General features: G+C 42.9%; 1 protein-coding gene across 1 annotated transcript in view; it reads left to right on the top strand.

Moving 5' to 3' along the window:
• Positions 1-15,555, top strand: part of LOC126252960 (uncharacterized) — a 168,291-nt gene that overhangs the window by 30,178 nt on the left and 122,558 nt on the right. The window contains exon 2 of the mRNA XM_049953975.1: positions 4,569-4,625. Within this exon, the coding sequence (XP_049809932.1) occupies positions 4,593-4,625 (33 nt within the window). The 5' untranslated portion in view covers positions 4,569-4,592. The remainder of the gene's footprint in view (positions 1-4,568; positions 4,626-15,555) is intronic.

The raw sequence follows: 15,555 nt of genomic DNA, 5'->3' as shown, positions 1-15,555 counted from the left end.
GGCATGGATGTGTGTGATGTCCTTAGGTTAGTTAGGTTTAAGTAGTTCTAAGTTCTAGGGGACTAATGACCTCAGATGTTAAGTCCCATAGTGCTCAGAGCCATTTTTATAAAATGGTCTCAACCAAAAATTGTAACTAACCTTCAGATTAAGTTTGAAGAAATATGGCAAACTGAAAAGATTTCAGAAGAATGGAAAGTTACTCTTATCCTTCCTTTGCACAAGAAAGGTGATGAGCCTGATGTAAATAACTACAGAGGTATATCTCTATTGCCAGTAGAGGGTTATCAATTATTTTCAACAACGTTACTAAACAAGGTAGAAGCAACACGTGACAGCCGTTTGGGAGAATATCAAAGAGCATTTAGAAAGGGTAGGTCTTGCTCAGAACAGATTTTCTACCTAAAGTCCATAATCTATCACAGACTTAGAAATTCTGAAGACATAGTTGAACATATATAGATTTTAAAAAGTCAGTTGATTCATTTGACAGGGAAATACTAAATAAAGTGATCCGAGAATTTGATATTAAATCTAAACTAGCAAACCTTATTGGTGAAACGCTCACAGGCACCAAATCAAATGTAAAGTTTAGGGGTGAAATATCTAATAACAGATTCAAAATAAAAACAGGTACAAGGCAAGCTGGCGGCCTGTTTCCACTTCTTCTCAAATGCGTCCCAGAGATAACAGTAAGAGAATGGAAATATAAAATAGAAGAACATAAGCTATCATCAATGGTTCAAATGGCTCTGAGCACTATGGGACTTAACATCTGTGGTCATCAGTCCCCTAGAACTTAGAACTACTTAAACCTAACTAACCTAAGGACATCACACACATCCATGTCCGGGGCAGGATTCGAACCTGCGACCGTAGCAGTCTCATAAATAAGACTGGGGACTAAGACCAAAGGTATTGCAATTCACTACATAGCATTTACGGATGACTTTGCCAAATGCTCTGAGGAGAGAAAAAGGATACATAGTGAGAAGATGAAAGAATGTTCGAGGAAGAAGAAGGAAGCATTGAAATTGGCGAGTGGTTCTTAGATGACCCAAACGGAAAAAGAAAAAGAAGAAATCATACTAAAAGTATTCATAGAAGTGGAATACCGCAGTAGTTGCGTGACTTATCGCTTCAAAACTTCAAAGAGAACAGTTTCTGACTAAAACAAATTCAGCGATTTAATACTCTCTTAAAAATCTGATTTGTTGTGCTATCTCGTGCACCGCACAGTGCATGTCTACTCTGACTAGATGTTGGAACGAAACAAGTGCAGCCCAACAGGCAAAACACTCTGCGAGCTGTTCTCGCTTCACCACAACGCATTTTTTTTATAGCACGATAAGAGAATGTACAATCTAAGGCAAAGAAGAACAGACGCAACAAGAAGGAACTATCTGATAAGGACGAAAGAAATCGGTAGATATGAAATACATTTACAGATAGAGAATTGCAGTTTCAGAAAAAAGGGATGGCTTCACAAACAGAGCAAGTCAGTTCCACTTTGGTCCACTCTGGCCTTTATGCAGCAGTTACTCAAAAATGGTTCAAATGGCTCTGAGAACTGTGGGACTTAACTGCTGAGGTCATCAGTCCCCTAGAACTTAGAACTACCGTAGCGGTCGTGCGGTTCCAGACTGTAGCGCCTAGAACCGCTCGGCCACCCCGGCCGGCAGTAGTTACTCGGCTTGGCATTAACACAGTTTTTGGATGTCCTCCTGAGGGATATCGTGCAAAATTATATTTATTGGCACGTTAAGATCGTCGAAATTCCGAGCTGGCATGAGAGCTCTGCCGATAATGCTCCAAATGTTCTCAATTGGGAGGAGATCCCGCGGCCGTACTGGCCAGGAAAGGTTTGGCAAACACAAACACAAGCAGTAGAAACACTTGCCGTGTGTGGGCGGGCATTATGTAGCTAAAACGTAAGCCCAGGATGGCTTGCCATGAAGGGCAACAAAAGGGGCTGTGCTGTAAGGCTACCGCGGATGAAAACCTAGGGCGTCCTTCTATGAAGAGAAATGGCACCCCAGACCATCTCTCCTAGTTGTCAGGGCATATGGCGGATGGCAGTCACGTTCGTATCCCATTACTGTCCAGGCAGTCTCCAGATATATCTTTACTGGTCATCAGGGCTCAGTTCGAAGCAGGCCTCGTTACTGAAGGTAATTCTGCTCCATCGAAAGAGATTCCAGGTTGAAGACGTGTCTGGAGACGCCCTACGCATCAGCGTGATACCAGCCTGATTGTCGCCCGCCGTACAGCCTGAGAGTCAGGAATGTTAGTCTGGGGTAGCATTTCTTATCATAGCACAATCCCTTTGGTTGTCATCCGCGGCATCGCTACAGCACAGCAGTACGTCTACAGTATTCTAGGTCCCGTTTTGTTGACCATCATGGCATACCATCCTGGGCTTCCATTTCAGCAAGATAATGCCTGTCTGCACACAGCGAGAGTTTCTACTGCTTGTTTTCATGTTTGTCGAACCATACTTTGGCCAGCAAGGTCGCCGGATCTCTCCACGATTGAGAACGTTTGGAGCATTATGGGTGGGGTCCTCCAGCCAACTCGGGATGTTGACGACATAACGAGGCAATTGGTCAAATCTGGCACGATATGCCTCAGGAGGGCATCCAACAACTGTACCAGTCAATACCAAGCCGAATAACTGCTTGCATAAGGGCCAGGGATAGACCAACGCTTTATTGACTTGTTTAATTTGTGGAACTTTTTCTCTTGAATAAATCATCCACTTTTTCTGAAATTATAATCATTTGTTTTACTGTGCATGTACATCACATCTACCGATTTCCACCCCATTTGTATAATTCTTTCGTGGTGCGTCTTTTTTTTTAATTCAGAGTACCTCTTTCCTCTCATTAAGTTATAAGGGTTAAGAATTTGTCTGAACTTCATCCCCTCATTCCGTGTATCTGATTTGTAGATTTTCATCGGTACTGCAGTGGCAACGACTCCTAGTCGGTCCATACTCTGTCTCACCATCGCCGACCGACATGTGAAAAAACCCTCTGGAAACTAAGAACCATACAGATTGGAGTAGAAGCCTGCGGTAGCTCCGTTTGTGAAGTTATCTGATGAAGTTATGCCTCCAAGCAGTGTCGTAGGCGCTCTCAATATTATGGAATAGACCGCTGGGTATTTATCACGCAGAGAACATTTTCGTGTTACCATTTCAACAGGGTTGGGTTCTCGAAGCGTGAACGAAATGTTTTGAACCCACAATGAAAGCGAGTATGACGTTTCTGTTATTCTAAGGCCCAAATCACACTGTTAGTAAGGGCCACGTTCATCCGTTCCGCATTGTGTTAAAGGATTCTAGAGGCCCGGACAAACTTTTGAGGACTCTTTCAATGTCATGATACAATAAATACCTTTCCTCATTGTGCTCATACCTTTCTAGCACACGTTGCTTCACATTTGAAAACGACTGCTGACGAGAATAATTACTCTGCCTACCTCTGTATGTTAAACAAGTATTTTCCCTCCCAAACGGATTACCTAACCAAATGGGAGTGAATTTTTGCGAATTGTGGAGGCCATGGTATTCACACGAGTAGATGGTGAAATAAAACTCCAGGCAAACAGAGAATCACTTGCTTGGGTTTGCCTTATGCAAAAACAAAAAAAAAAAAGGTTCAAATGGCTCTGAGCACTATGAGATTTAACATGTGAGGTCATCAGTCCCCTAGAACTTAGAAGTACTTAAACCTAACTAAGCTAAGGACATCACACACATCCATGCCCGAGGCAGGATTCGAACCTGCGACCGTAGCGGTCGCGCGGTTCCAGACTGAAGCACCTAGAACCGCTCGTCCACTCCGGCCGGCTTGCCTTATGCAGTGGAGGTGCAGCAGCTTCCTATATGTTGTCCAGTAACAAATATTTCGCCTCAGTAGCATGCAGCAGATCTTGAGACTGAGTTTTCTGAGTAAACGTTTGTACCATCCTCACGATTTGGGCGATTAATCAAGATCTCTGTTCCTTGGGAGCACAATGTTGCATCGTAGGCCACATATTGCCGAAAAAGCATGCCTAGAGCTTATGGTTACAGAGGAATGGCGGCGCTCACCAAACACTAGATCAGGAACACCAGGTTCTTCAAATCCGTACTCAACCAACAAAGACTCAGCTACCTGAGGTGCTCCCCATATGCACTACCCAGGGAGGCACGTGTGGCTTATCGGATGTCGCGGAAGGAGGATGCAACAATGGATTTTACTTTCCGTGTAAACTGTCTTGGAACGTTGCTAAATCGTAGATAACACAAATACTGTCCTCAAGTGATTCCTTATGTCAAGTCGGTTCAATATCAAATTGATAAAAATTATTATTTCCTTTAATAACTATCGTATTCAGCTATTCCGTAATGAAAAGCTTCAAATTCTAAACTGTGATCATTAGCAGAACATCCATAATGTGCAACCTTGTTAACTTGATACATTTTTTTCTGTATCTCTCGCTAGTTTCCTTTGTATTTTGGGCAAATTTGTCACTCATTGGAGTTACCATTATAATGAACTAACTAGCACGCTCTGTTACAGGAAGACCGTTCCTCGGGGCCAAGGATGAATGTGCTCGAGCTGATGAACTCCATGATGGTTGGTTAAGTAGCTATTCTAGTTTTGAAAGCTCTTTTACGTTACTGTATTCAGCATCAGTAGATGCGTAAAACATTCACACTTTATTAGATGGAATGTCTCTACTAGAAGCCTATGTCTTAGTAATATTCACGTTCAGCTTCTTACAGTAGTTGCAGATGAAAATTATTCTGCTTCAGATATAACGATGGTAATAGAGATCAAGATAATATAATAAGAATGATGGTGACGGTTACAATAATGGTAAATTCAGGTTGAGACAGTCAAAGCATTGATTATATATTATATTGATTATAAATTATATTGAATATATATTATATTATATATTATATTGATATAAGCATAAATCTGAGAAAGGCAGGTTTCCCTTTCACTTCGTCCTCTTTGATTTCCTTGCTGTTTTCTTCAGTTCTTGGTAGGATTTTCCTTCTCTCAAATCATCCAACATACCGAATATTCCGTTTTTCCATTCTGTGTTTTCTTCAATTATAATTTTTGAGAAACCGTCTTCTTCAGTATGTCTGACATTCGCGCACTTCGTCGTCTGCTGATTACAGGAGACTTCTTGTTCCCTTTACTCTTTCGAATGCTTCAGTATTTCTCACTATGTCATCATCGTCTATACCACAGGTTAGTTCTCTGTGTCTCTTCGAGTCCACAAGCCCAGGTCGTTCTTTTTCTGCTCAAACATATTTTGCCAACTGGTCGTATTTTAAGATGTTGTTTCGGCAACCGCTTGTTGCTCATTCGAAGAACACGGGCGAATCGTTTTTAGAAGTCTTCTGTCGGTTCGCCAAGTATTCAAAAGATCTTCAGTCTTTATTGTCTTCACTACTAATTTGATCCAATCTGCCACAACCTCTCATTTCTCTCGGAAATTTCATTTCCTTGGCACGAATTCCATCCTGTTGCTGATGTGCATTTTACTGCCACGCAGACAAGGAGGGCTACCATTATTTTGTAGTTTGCAGCAAATTTTCAGCAAAGTTTTCATGACTGTGCTGTATACTGTGAGAAACTAGCTAACTTTCTCTCAATGCCTCGGTTTTGTTCATGTATGATATTGCAGTCTAGGTAATACTGGTTTGATATTTGATCGAGATAGGTGCTATATTAACGCGTTTCTTTAATAATTTCTTTTCTATACGAACGTGGCTTCGATTACTGTTTTTGAGATGTCAGTTATATATTTTGGTTATTGTGCAGCAGGTGGGCTGCGTTCTTTATGTTTCTGGAAATTTGAAAGGATCAACTTATGTTGCTGGATTTGGATACCTGCTGGAGTTCTGTTGCCTCATCCTGTTTTCCAAGGCCCTTATTACACTATAAAAGACATTTTCCAAGCACCTTTCATAGAAGACGTTTTATAAAAACTTTGACGGTGTACTAGAATACTGTTATCATATATTTTATAACAACTAGAGCATGGCTCTAGTTTTATAAAAGTTTTTTCAAAGGTCTTTGACAATGTGATATGGGCCTAATTAGCGGATGAATAATACCAGAAACATGCAGTAACGTTTTCTAAAATCTTGATTGGTTGATATAACCACTTGCTCCACCCCAAAATTGTCACAGAGTACTAATCTGCCTGTTAGATAACCAATATTCATTCGGACACTCAATTTTAAACGCGGTAAAGGTATAGCAATTTAGAATAACCACAGGTGACCGTCGTAGCGCTCCTCCCGCCAGAAGACTGCGAATGACTGAAAGCTTCATTATTTGTTCCTTACGCGTTGCTCATCGTAAAGTACTGTCTTCTACACTTCTAAAAAAAAAAATAAAAAAAACACTGTCAGTATTCACCCTAGCTTGTACTCTTATTTTTGAGTTGCCTAAAATTTTCTCAAGTCCGAAAAACATCAAATTTTTTGGATGTTTTCTTGACTCATGTAGCATGTGCGGGGGCGACATGGTGAGGCAAAATGATTCTGTTCTTTTTGTAGCATTTTGTGCCGAACTCTGCTGTATTTCACTCTACAAGAGCTGCTCAGATGCAAGGTATTTTCAGTTGTAAATAACAGGGAAGAAACAATGACTTCGAATGCCAGAGCAATGACTTTGAATGTCAGAGGATTTAATTCACTATTTTCTCACCTGAAGGTTCTTTCAGATAAATTTTCTGATAAAGATCTGTGGATAAAATACGCTTAATGGGATGAACACGAACTGAGCAGAATTCACACATACTGCAGAGCACAGGTTATTTTCTGGAAGCGCATTAGTTACATTCAGTGAGACCAAGTCCTGTGCAGCAGCAGGCTACTGAACTTCGTAGAAAGGCAGCAGTGTCTTTCTGTCACTGTTATCTTGCACAGTTAGTTTTATATTCTGACGGAGAAGTTGCAATTAAAGTGATATCCTCCCCCCCCCCCCCCTATAGTAGATCAGTTCCTGCAAAGAGTGATGCATCGTCTTACCACTGCAATTGACCTCCTGTTCTCTCTTTCTGTCTCTGGACTTCACTGTACCACTGTCCAGTGAGATGTTGGAGTTCTGAAACCACCTATGTTTTGCCCAAAAAATCTTCATTTTACGTTTGTATCTCTTCATTATATTTATCGTCAACTTTCTTATTGGGTTACTTTATATTAATTACTGCGACAGTAGTTATTGTCATTCATTATCACTGCAGTTATTATTATTAGTCTGTTCTTAACCATGTCGTCTTCCAGCTGAATTCGAGTGCAGTCAAGCAGTAAAGACCGCAGAGTGGGAGAAATCAGATGGTATCACTGTGATATCTTAAAGAGAAGCCTTATAGCAGGTGACCGACAAGCCTCAGTGCCTTTTCTGCACACACTGTAGCTTTAGAATGTATTTGTCCACAGTGTTTCTTCAAAATGGTTCAAATGGCTCTGAGCACTATGGGACTTAACATATATGGTCATCAGTCCCCTAGAACTTAGAGCTACTTAAACCTAACTAACCTAAGGACATCACACAACGCCCAGTCATCACGAGGCAGAGAAAATCCCCGACCCCGCCGGGAATCGAACCCGGGAACAGCGTTTCTTCACACTGCAGAAACTTATCGTAGAGCGCACGAATTAGAGTCTTGCAGAGAACACATCCAAGCTATGGAGGTAACGTGGGGTCCGGATTTGGTTGTGGGTACGTGGCATCTAGACTTTCTGTTCCCTTCCTGTGATTTCCTTGATCAGCAGACACCCCGTAAATTTTCAGTCTACAGTGACGTCTGGATATCGTGCAGTCCTCATTGATGGGACGTCACTGAAATTAACTTGTAGCTGCGTCAGTCATCTGGAAAGCATATATTTGTGAGCCTGATGGCTTGGCTTTTCGCAAAATTAAATTTAAGTCTCTAACTGCCGAGTCTGAAAGATTGTGATGTATAGGTGGGAAAAGCGCAATACAGCATGAACGCCGATGCTTCAGATGAAGATGGATGTATCATCAACGTAAAGAACAAGCTGGAGTATGTCGATGACGAGAACATCAACAATGCAATGCGGGTAAAGTATCAAGTACCCCCTGATTGTCGGGGTACTCCAGGCAGCGTGTGTAGCCTAGTAGAAAGGTCTTCCGGTGTCCTCACGTTGAAGGTCCTACCTGCCAGTTATGATTTGAAGAACAACACACGTGACAAGGCACCTCTCGTTATATTTGAAATAACAACCCCTAATGCCACATAGAGTCCAACACTTTGAAGATATCTGGGAATACCGCCACAACGTATTCATGGAACACGAGAGCATCCAGTGCTTCTCCTACTAGTCCCATTAGCTGTTGCGACGTCACGTACTTGTGGCAGTAACCAAGCTGGGCATTTGACAGCAACTGTTCAGCCTTGATATCCTGGCGTAGGCGCATGTAGTACAATCACTCGATGAACCTGAAGAGCACGAGCTGGACGCTGAATAACCTGTCTGTCTGTCGTGTGTCCTTTCCTGCCTCGCGAAGGGCCATCACCTCTATAGATTTACGTGCTACTGGGTAGTGTCTACTTGAAATAACCTGGTCGCGGACATTAGAAATTGTGGTACATGCTTCAGGCAGCATCTATTTTACCAGTAGGTTGCTAAATTGGTTCAACAGGAAGCATTTCTACTTTTTAGGTGAAGAATGTGGTGCATTACTTCTTCTGACATCAAGGAAATTTTGACAACTTCAGCTTTGGCGGCAAGGTACTGGGGCTGCCGCTCCTCGACCATCAAAGACACGTTTGAAATCGTGAGCAAAAACACCCTCAAGCGCGGTCCCTTCTTCGTTGAACTTCGCAAATCACGTTTTACCCAACGTAGAGCGGCAGCAGCTTCTTGTTCTGACACTGAAATTTTCTGATGGCTTGCCAGGCAGTAATGGTGTCCAGCATCAAGAAACAGATTCTTCTTGCCCATTCCTCATTTCAGTGAGTATCTGTTTTTATATATTTTTCTTTCCTGGGGCGGTTCAACAGACACTTGTTTGCAGCAGCTCTGGTGAGTTCTGCTCACAACAGACCTTGTTCTCCGAGGTGATAAGATGAAAAAGATTCTGTGGTAGTGGTTTCAAGGCATCCCACAGGGACCATGGCCTGTCTCCCTGGTGGCATTGATGGTGGTGTCGCTTAAGCAGCAGTCTGCGACATTAATGTCTGCGTCTCGTACTGAGCTAGTCGTCACTGCAGCACACACATCACAAATGTAGATATTCCATTTACTTATTCAGGTCAAAAGCATCAAACGGCAGCGTGCAAGATGCATCCATAAATAAACATAAGAACATTTATAACCTAACTGCTAATTGAAAAATTAAAAGGCAGTGACACAGTCTACAGTGGTATACATTAAAATAACGTGAAAACACACAAAAATGACAGTCTAAGCAACTTTCATTCAATATTTGACAATTACAACAGCTTCAAAACTTGCAGAGATCTGGTCATCAGTGGTATATCATGGAGGATATAGTATAAAATGATATAAGGGATCTGTAGTTTGTTTTGATTATGTGCAATACTCCAGTTTCTGTAAATTGTCTTTTGACCTTGCGATTTCAGCTCTGAGCCGATTCAGAGTTTTCCACAGGGTCTTTCGTGAGTGAAGTCAACAGTCAGAATCTCCGATGGTGTTATCCAGTAGTATTCAGTCCTCGACTTCCACATACATAGTTGGGAACAAGTTTACTGCTCAGTGTTGTCTGTTGCCCTGATGAAACTTTTCCTGGACGTCAGTCCTGAAGACGCATGATGGTGATCACTTAATGGGTGTTTATTGGAGGAAGATATACCTTCTTCTGCATGCAGCTATCTCACGCCTAATGTCTGGAGGGGCAGTTCCAGTTAAATGATTTTGCCGCTGTATACGTTTCAGACATCCAGTAATGAGTCTACACTACTCATTAAGAGTTAAACCAACTTGTTTAGGAGGGGCAAAACTGCGCCAAATAGAACTAGAATATTCACCTGCAACGTAACAAAAAGATAAATCTGTAGTTTTAAGTGTTTTTGCTGTTTCTCCCTAGTAATATGTTGCTTCTTGCCAGTACTTTTTGTTTTACATTCAGAAACTTTTTCTTGGAAGTCAAACCAGTCAGGAGTGACCTCAAGATACACTCCTGGAAATGGAAAAAAGAACACATTGACACCGGTGTGTCAGACCCACCATACTTGCTCCGGACACTGCGAGAGGGCTGTACAAGCAATGATCACACGCACGGCACAGCGGACACACCAGGACCCGCGGTGTTGGCCGTCGAATGGCGCTAGCTGCGCAGCATTTGTGCACCGCCGCCGTCAGTGTCGGCCAGTTTGCCGTGGCATACGGAGCTCCATTGCAGTCTTTAACACTGGTAGCATGCCGCGACAGCGTGGACGTGAACCGTATGTGCAGTTGACGGACTTCGAGCGAGGGCGTATAGTGGGCATGCGGGAGGCCGGGTGGACGTACCGCCGAATTGCTCAACACGTGGGGCGTGAGGTCTCCACAGTACATCGATGTTGTCGCCAGTGGTCGGCGGAAGGTACACGTGCCCGTCGACCTGGGACCGGACCGCAGCGACGCACGGATGCACGCCAAGACCGTAGGATCCTACGCACTGCCGTAGGGGACCGCACCGCCACTTCCCATCAAATTAGGGATACTGTTGCTCCTGGGGTATCGGCGAGGACCATTCGCAACCGTCTCCATGAAGCTGGGCTACGGTCCCGCACACCGTTAGGCCGTCTTCCGCTCACGACCCAACATCGTGCAGCCCGCCTCCAGTGGTGTCGCGACAGGCGTGAATGGAGGGACGAATGGAGACGTGTCGTCTTCAGCGATGAGAGTCGCTTCTGCCTTGGTGTCAATGATGGTCGTATGCGTGTTTGGCGCCGTGCAGGTGAGCGCCACAATCAGGACTGCATACGACCGAGGCACACAGGGCCAACACCCGGCATCATGGTGTGGGGAGCGATCTCCTACACTGGCCGTACACCACTGGTGATCGTCGAGGGGACACTGAATAGTGCACGGTACATCCAAACCGTCATCGAACCCATCGTTCTACCATTCCTAGACCGGCAAGGGAACTTGCTGTTCCAACAATACAATGCACGTCCGCATGTATCCCGTGCCACCCAACGTGCTCTAGAAGGTGTAAGTCAACTACCCTGGCCAGCAAGATCTCCGGATCTGTCCCCCATTGAGCATGTTTGGGACTGGATGAAGCGTCGTCTCACGCGGTCTGCACGTCCAGCACGAACGCTGGTCCAACTGAGGCGCCAGGTGGAAATGGCATGGCAAGCCATTCCACAGGACTACATCCAGCATCTCTACGATCGTCTCCATGGGAGAATAGCAGCCTGCATTGCTGCGAAAGGTGGATATACACTGTACTAGTGCCGACATTGTGCATGCTCTGTTGCCTGTGTCTATGTGCCTGTGGTTCTGTCAGTGTGATCATGTGATGTATCTGACCCCAGGAATGTGTCAATAAAGTTTCCCCTTCCTGGGACAATGAATTCACGGTGTTCTTATTTCAATTTCCAGGAGTGTATAAGGACTGGAAATTGTGTTCCAGTTGCACTCCTCTCCAAGTAACTCGAAGTTTCCCAACGGCCAGTTTGTTCCTCAGATGGAATGCGCACATTCGTGGTTCGTTGGCATTTGGTTTTAACTGGTTCTTACAGCAGTATTTATCTAATTCCTCCAAAGCAGCGCTAAGATTTAGTTCCACCTATTCAAAGGTCTCATTCTGGGAAGAGAGAGCGAGATCATCAGCGTATATGAAACTTTGTGTGTTATTACCCAGTATGTAACAGCTGATGTAAATATTAATTAAGGGGACTTGTACGTGAATACTGTAACTGGCAAAAAATCGATTTTTTAATTTTTGTCTTCAAATATTCTCTGTACTTGTCTGGACGAGAAAAAGTTTACTTTCAGGACACACAGTCTCTGTCAAAAATAAAGTTTTACTCTCATTTGTTTCGTTTTTATGACTTTTATTACTTTTTAGTGCCTTAAGTGGCTAACCTGGGAAAGGTTTACAGTTGCTTTTCTTTTGTTTATACAGAGAGTTTAGTCACCGTTTGCTGTTGTTTCGACAATTGTATATGGGAATGGATACCAAAAACTATGCTAGTAGGTCTAAATACTTTGAAAATAGATGTGCTAGGCGCTGTTCTATGTTTCAATGATGGTGTAGTGTCAAGGCTTAATGTTATTGAACTAATGGGAGAGCACTGTGAACTAAATATGCATCGAGCTCTAATAGCCACTGACTGGAGGAGAGTCTTTGAAGCAAAAATGTCGGTGTTGGAAGCCACCAAAGAAGCAAGAATAAGAAGTGTGAAAAAGAGAGAGGAGGAAGAACAACACAGGAAACAAGATGAATATGGACCTGGGATGCATTAGTGCCATGCAAGTTTAATAGAAAAAGCAAGTTTTAACTTTAACTTGAATCTCCCGAAAGTTAAATTATTTCATTTTCTGGTACACTTTGGCTAAAAACTATTAAAGATAGAGAGCTGAAATTTTCTATACTGTCTTAAAACATGTTTAACTAAAAAGTAGAATACTCTTGCGACTTAAGATTGAAAATAAAATGCTTTATTGAAGAACAACCCTGAAAATTTTTGATAATCATACTTTAAAAAAATTTTGTGCCACAATTTAAGATAATAGTGTACAGAACTTACAGGAAAAAAACCCTTCTACTTTGTTTTTGTTTTGAGAAATGTGTACCTATGATATATATAAATAATTAGCATGGTTTACTTCACTTGAACAAAAAAAGTACAATTTAAAAAAGTGTCAGATCTAAAGCTGTGGTTCATATATAAAAATGTTCCTAAAAGATCTCTTAAAAGGTAGTAAGCATTATATGGGCTTACAAATCTTATTCTCAGAGTTACACTGTTTAGAAAACTGACAATTCTTTCAAGGTTTCCCCTGGTATTCACAGATCAGTTCCCTTCCCAGAGGAGCCAAAATACTGCCTTATGGTAACTCGTTCTGTTGCACCCTTCATCGATAGCGCTGAACTTGTGATACAACGATAAACTTTTTATTTTGAAGGAGATCCTGAATCATTCATGTAAGATGGTAACTTCAGTTTTTTCATTCATTTTGCACGGGAGTATTTGAGGGTTGTTTGTGTCGTAAGCTACTGTTAGATCAATAAATCCTAGCCCAGTGCATTTCTCGTCTCAAGGCCGTCTTCAGTATGCTGAATTAGATTTAGTACTTGGGCTGTACAGTTCTTACCTGTCTAAATTCAGCTTAAGGGAGGTTCAACTGTTTCTAAGAGTCTGTAATGTATCATTCGTTCAGACATCCTGTAGAAATCATGGAGAAGAGAAGTTAATCTGTAACTCCTTTGATCGCCAACTTGCTTGCCTTGTTTCACAGTGGCAGCTACACGAGACCTCCTCCATAACTTTGGAATCAGACAATTACTAGGACTTTTGTTTGGCTCTTATGTTATCTAAGCCACCAGATTTATCAACTTTAGGATATGATATTATCCTCTCCAGTTCTTCTTGAGTTCCATGGTGAGAAAGATCGCCTGGTCCATCTTTAAGAGATCTGCATATTTTAGTTGAAGACTTATCAATGCGAAAGTCTGGTTTAGCATTCTTAAGCATAATATTATCTATTTGATTGGTACAAACGTTGGCATATAGAGATCTGTAAGTCAACTTGAATATGTTTCCTTTGGAATGAAAATAGTCCACTTGACCCCTCTGTGGTCGAGATGGCATTGCGGTGCTGAATAGCTGTTAAATGTCGTATGCTATCAAGAGACAGTCATAAGACAGATCAGTCCATGTTGTAAAATGTAAACTTCCACTGCTGGAATAGTCACAATAAATAAAATATTCCGGAATATCATGCCGCGGTCGAAGCGATTTCGCTTTCAAACCCGACGTTTCGTTCCCAACTACTGAGGACATGTTCAAGGGGGATCGCAGCTTTGTTGAATGTCCGATTCACACCCTGGCTCGCTAGCTAGAGACTACAGCAAAATTCCGCTTCCGCGCAGTGGCGTGACGTCACATGTTTCGAATACCAGAGCGCAACTGGCCGTTGTCCGCTGTTACTATTAGCCCTTGGCGGAAGACTGGTACACATCTTCTTCAGCACCGGAATCCAAATTTCATTCAATTTCACTCCCTCCTCCTTCCTATTAAGATTCCTGGGGTGTCCACAGTATCTATGGCCTCTCTGTACAGCCTTTCGTGGTGTACTTTTGTGGCTGCCAGGTCAATACCACTAATAGCCACTGACCTGAGGAGACTCTTTGGAGCTGCTATAAAGCATGCTCCGCAACAGCTGCTCTGTCAGTCTCCCCTCTACTGCAATTGCCCTTGTGCTCTTCGAGTAATTTTTTGACAGATATTTTTGTAGTACCCACGTACACCTCCCCACAACTACACGAAATCCTGTGAATTGCAGCTTTTTCCAGCGGTTGGCGAGATTCCTTGTCCGATTTTATGTGATCTTGTATCTTCCGTATGGTGTGTAAATTACCGCGATGTCGTGGGGAGGTGTACGAGCACACTACAAAAATAGCTGTCAAAAAACTACTCGAAGAGCACAAAGGCAATTGCAGTAGAGGGGAGACTGACAGAGCAGCTGTTGCGGAACATGCTTTACAACCAGGAGACCACCACATTCATTTTGACCGGACTCAAGTACTGGCAGCCACAAACGGATACCACGAAAGGCAATACAGAGAGGCCATAAAGATTTTGAAACACCCGGGAATTTTAGTATGGAGGAGGAGGGCGTGAAACTGAACGAAATTTGAATTCCGGTGCTGAAGAAGATGTGTACCAGTCTTCTACCATGGTATGACAGTAACAGCGGACAACGGCAATCGACAACGTCCAGTTGCGCTCCGGTATTCAAAACATGTGACGTCACACCACTGCGCGGAAGCCTAATTTTGCTGTAGTCTGTAGCGAGCCAGGGTGTGAATCGGACATTCAACAAAGCTACGATCCCCCTTCAAAATGTCCTCCGCAGATGGGGACGAAACGTTGGGTTTTAAAGCGAAATCCCTTCGACCGCGGCGTGATACTCCGAAATATTTTATTAATTGTGACAGTCCATGTTGTTGCCATAAAATACTATGGGATACTTTTGATAACCACAATATCGTGGACATAAGGCTGACCTGTACAAGAGTAAATGGTAGAGTTAAATGCTCCCCAAGATGATGGCGTTTGCTCGATCAGCAGCTCTCAGGAGACGCCTCCAATTGGGTTTGTCATATGCGAGTTTCAAGGTAGGGTTCGGCATTAGAAGGTGTTGGAGTAACATCTAATGCTAGATACATTGACATGAACTCATGGTTTTTAGTGAGTCTTGCACTCTTGGCATTCTTGAGTGGCTTCTTTTCCGGTAAAATGCGTCTTGAATGTGGATGCCATTAGCGTACGATCATAGCCATGTTTGTTGGTGTGCAGTTTCCCTGTTACGCTCCGTGGAAGGTCAAC

This window comes from Schistocerca nitens, chromosome 4, assembly GCF_023898315.1.
Source record: "Schistocerca nitens isolate TAMUIC-IGC-003100 chromosome 4, iqSchNite1.1, whole genome shotgun sequence".
NCBI lineage: Eukaryota > Metazoa > Arthropoda > Insecta > Orthoptera > Acrididae > Schistocerca > Schistocerca nitens.
This window is presented reverse-complemented; position numbering and strand designations above follow the sequence as displayed.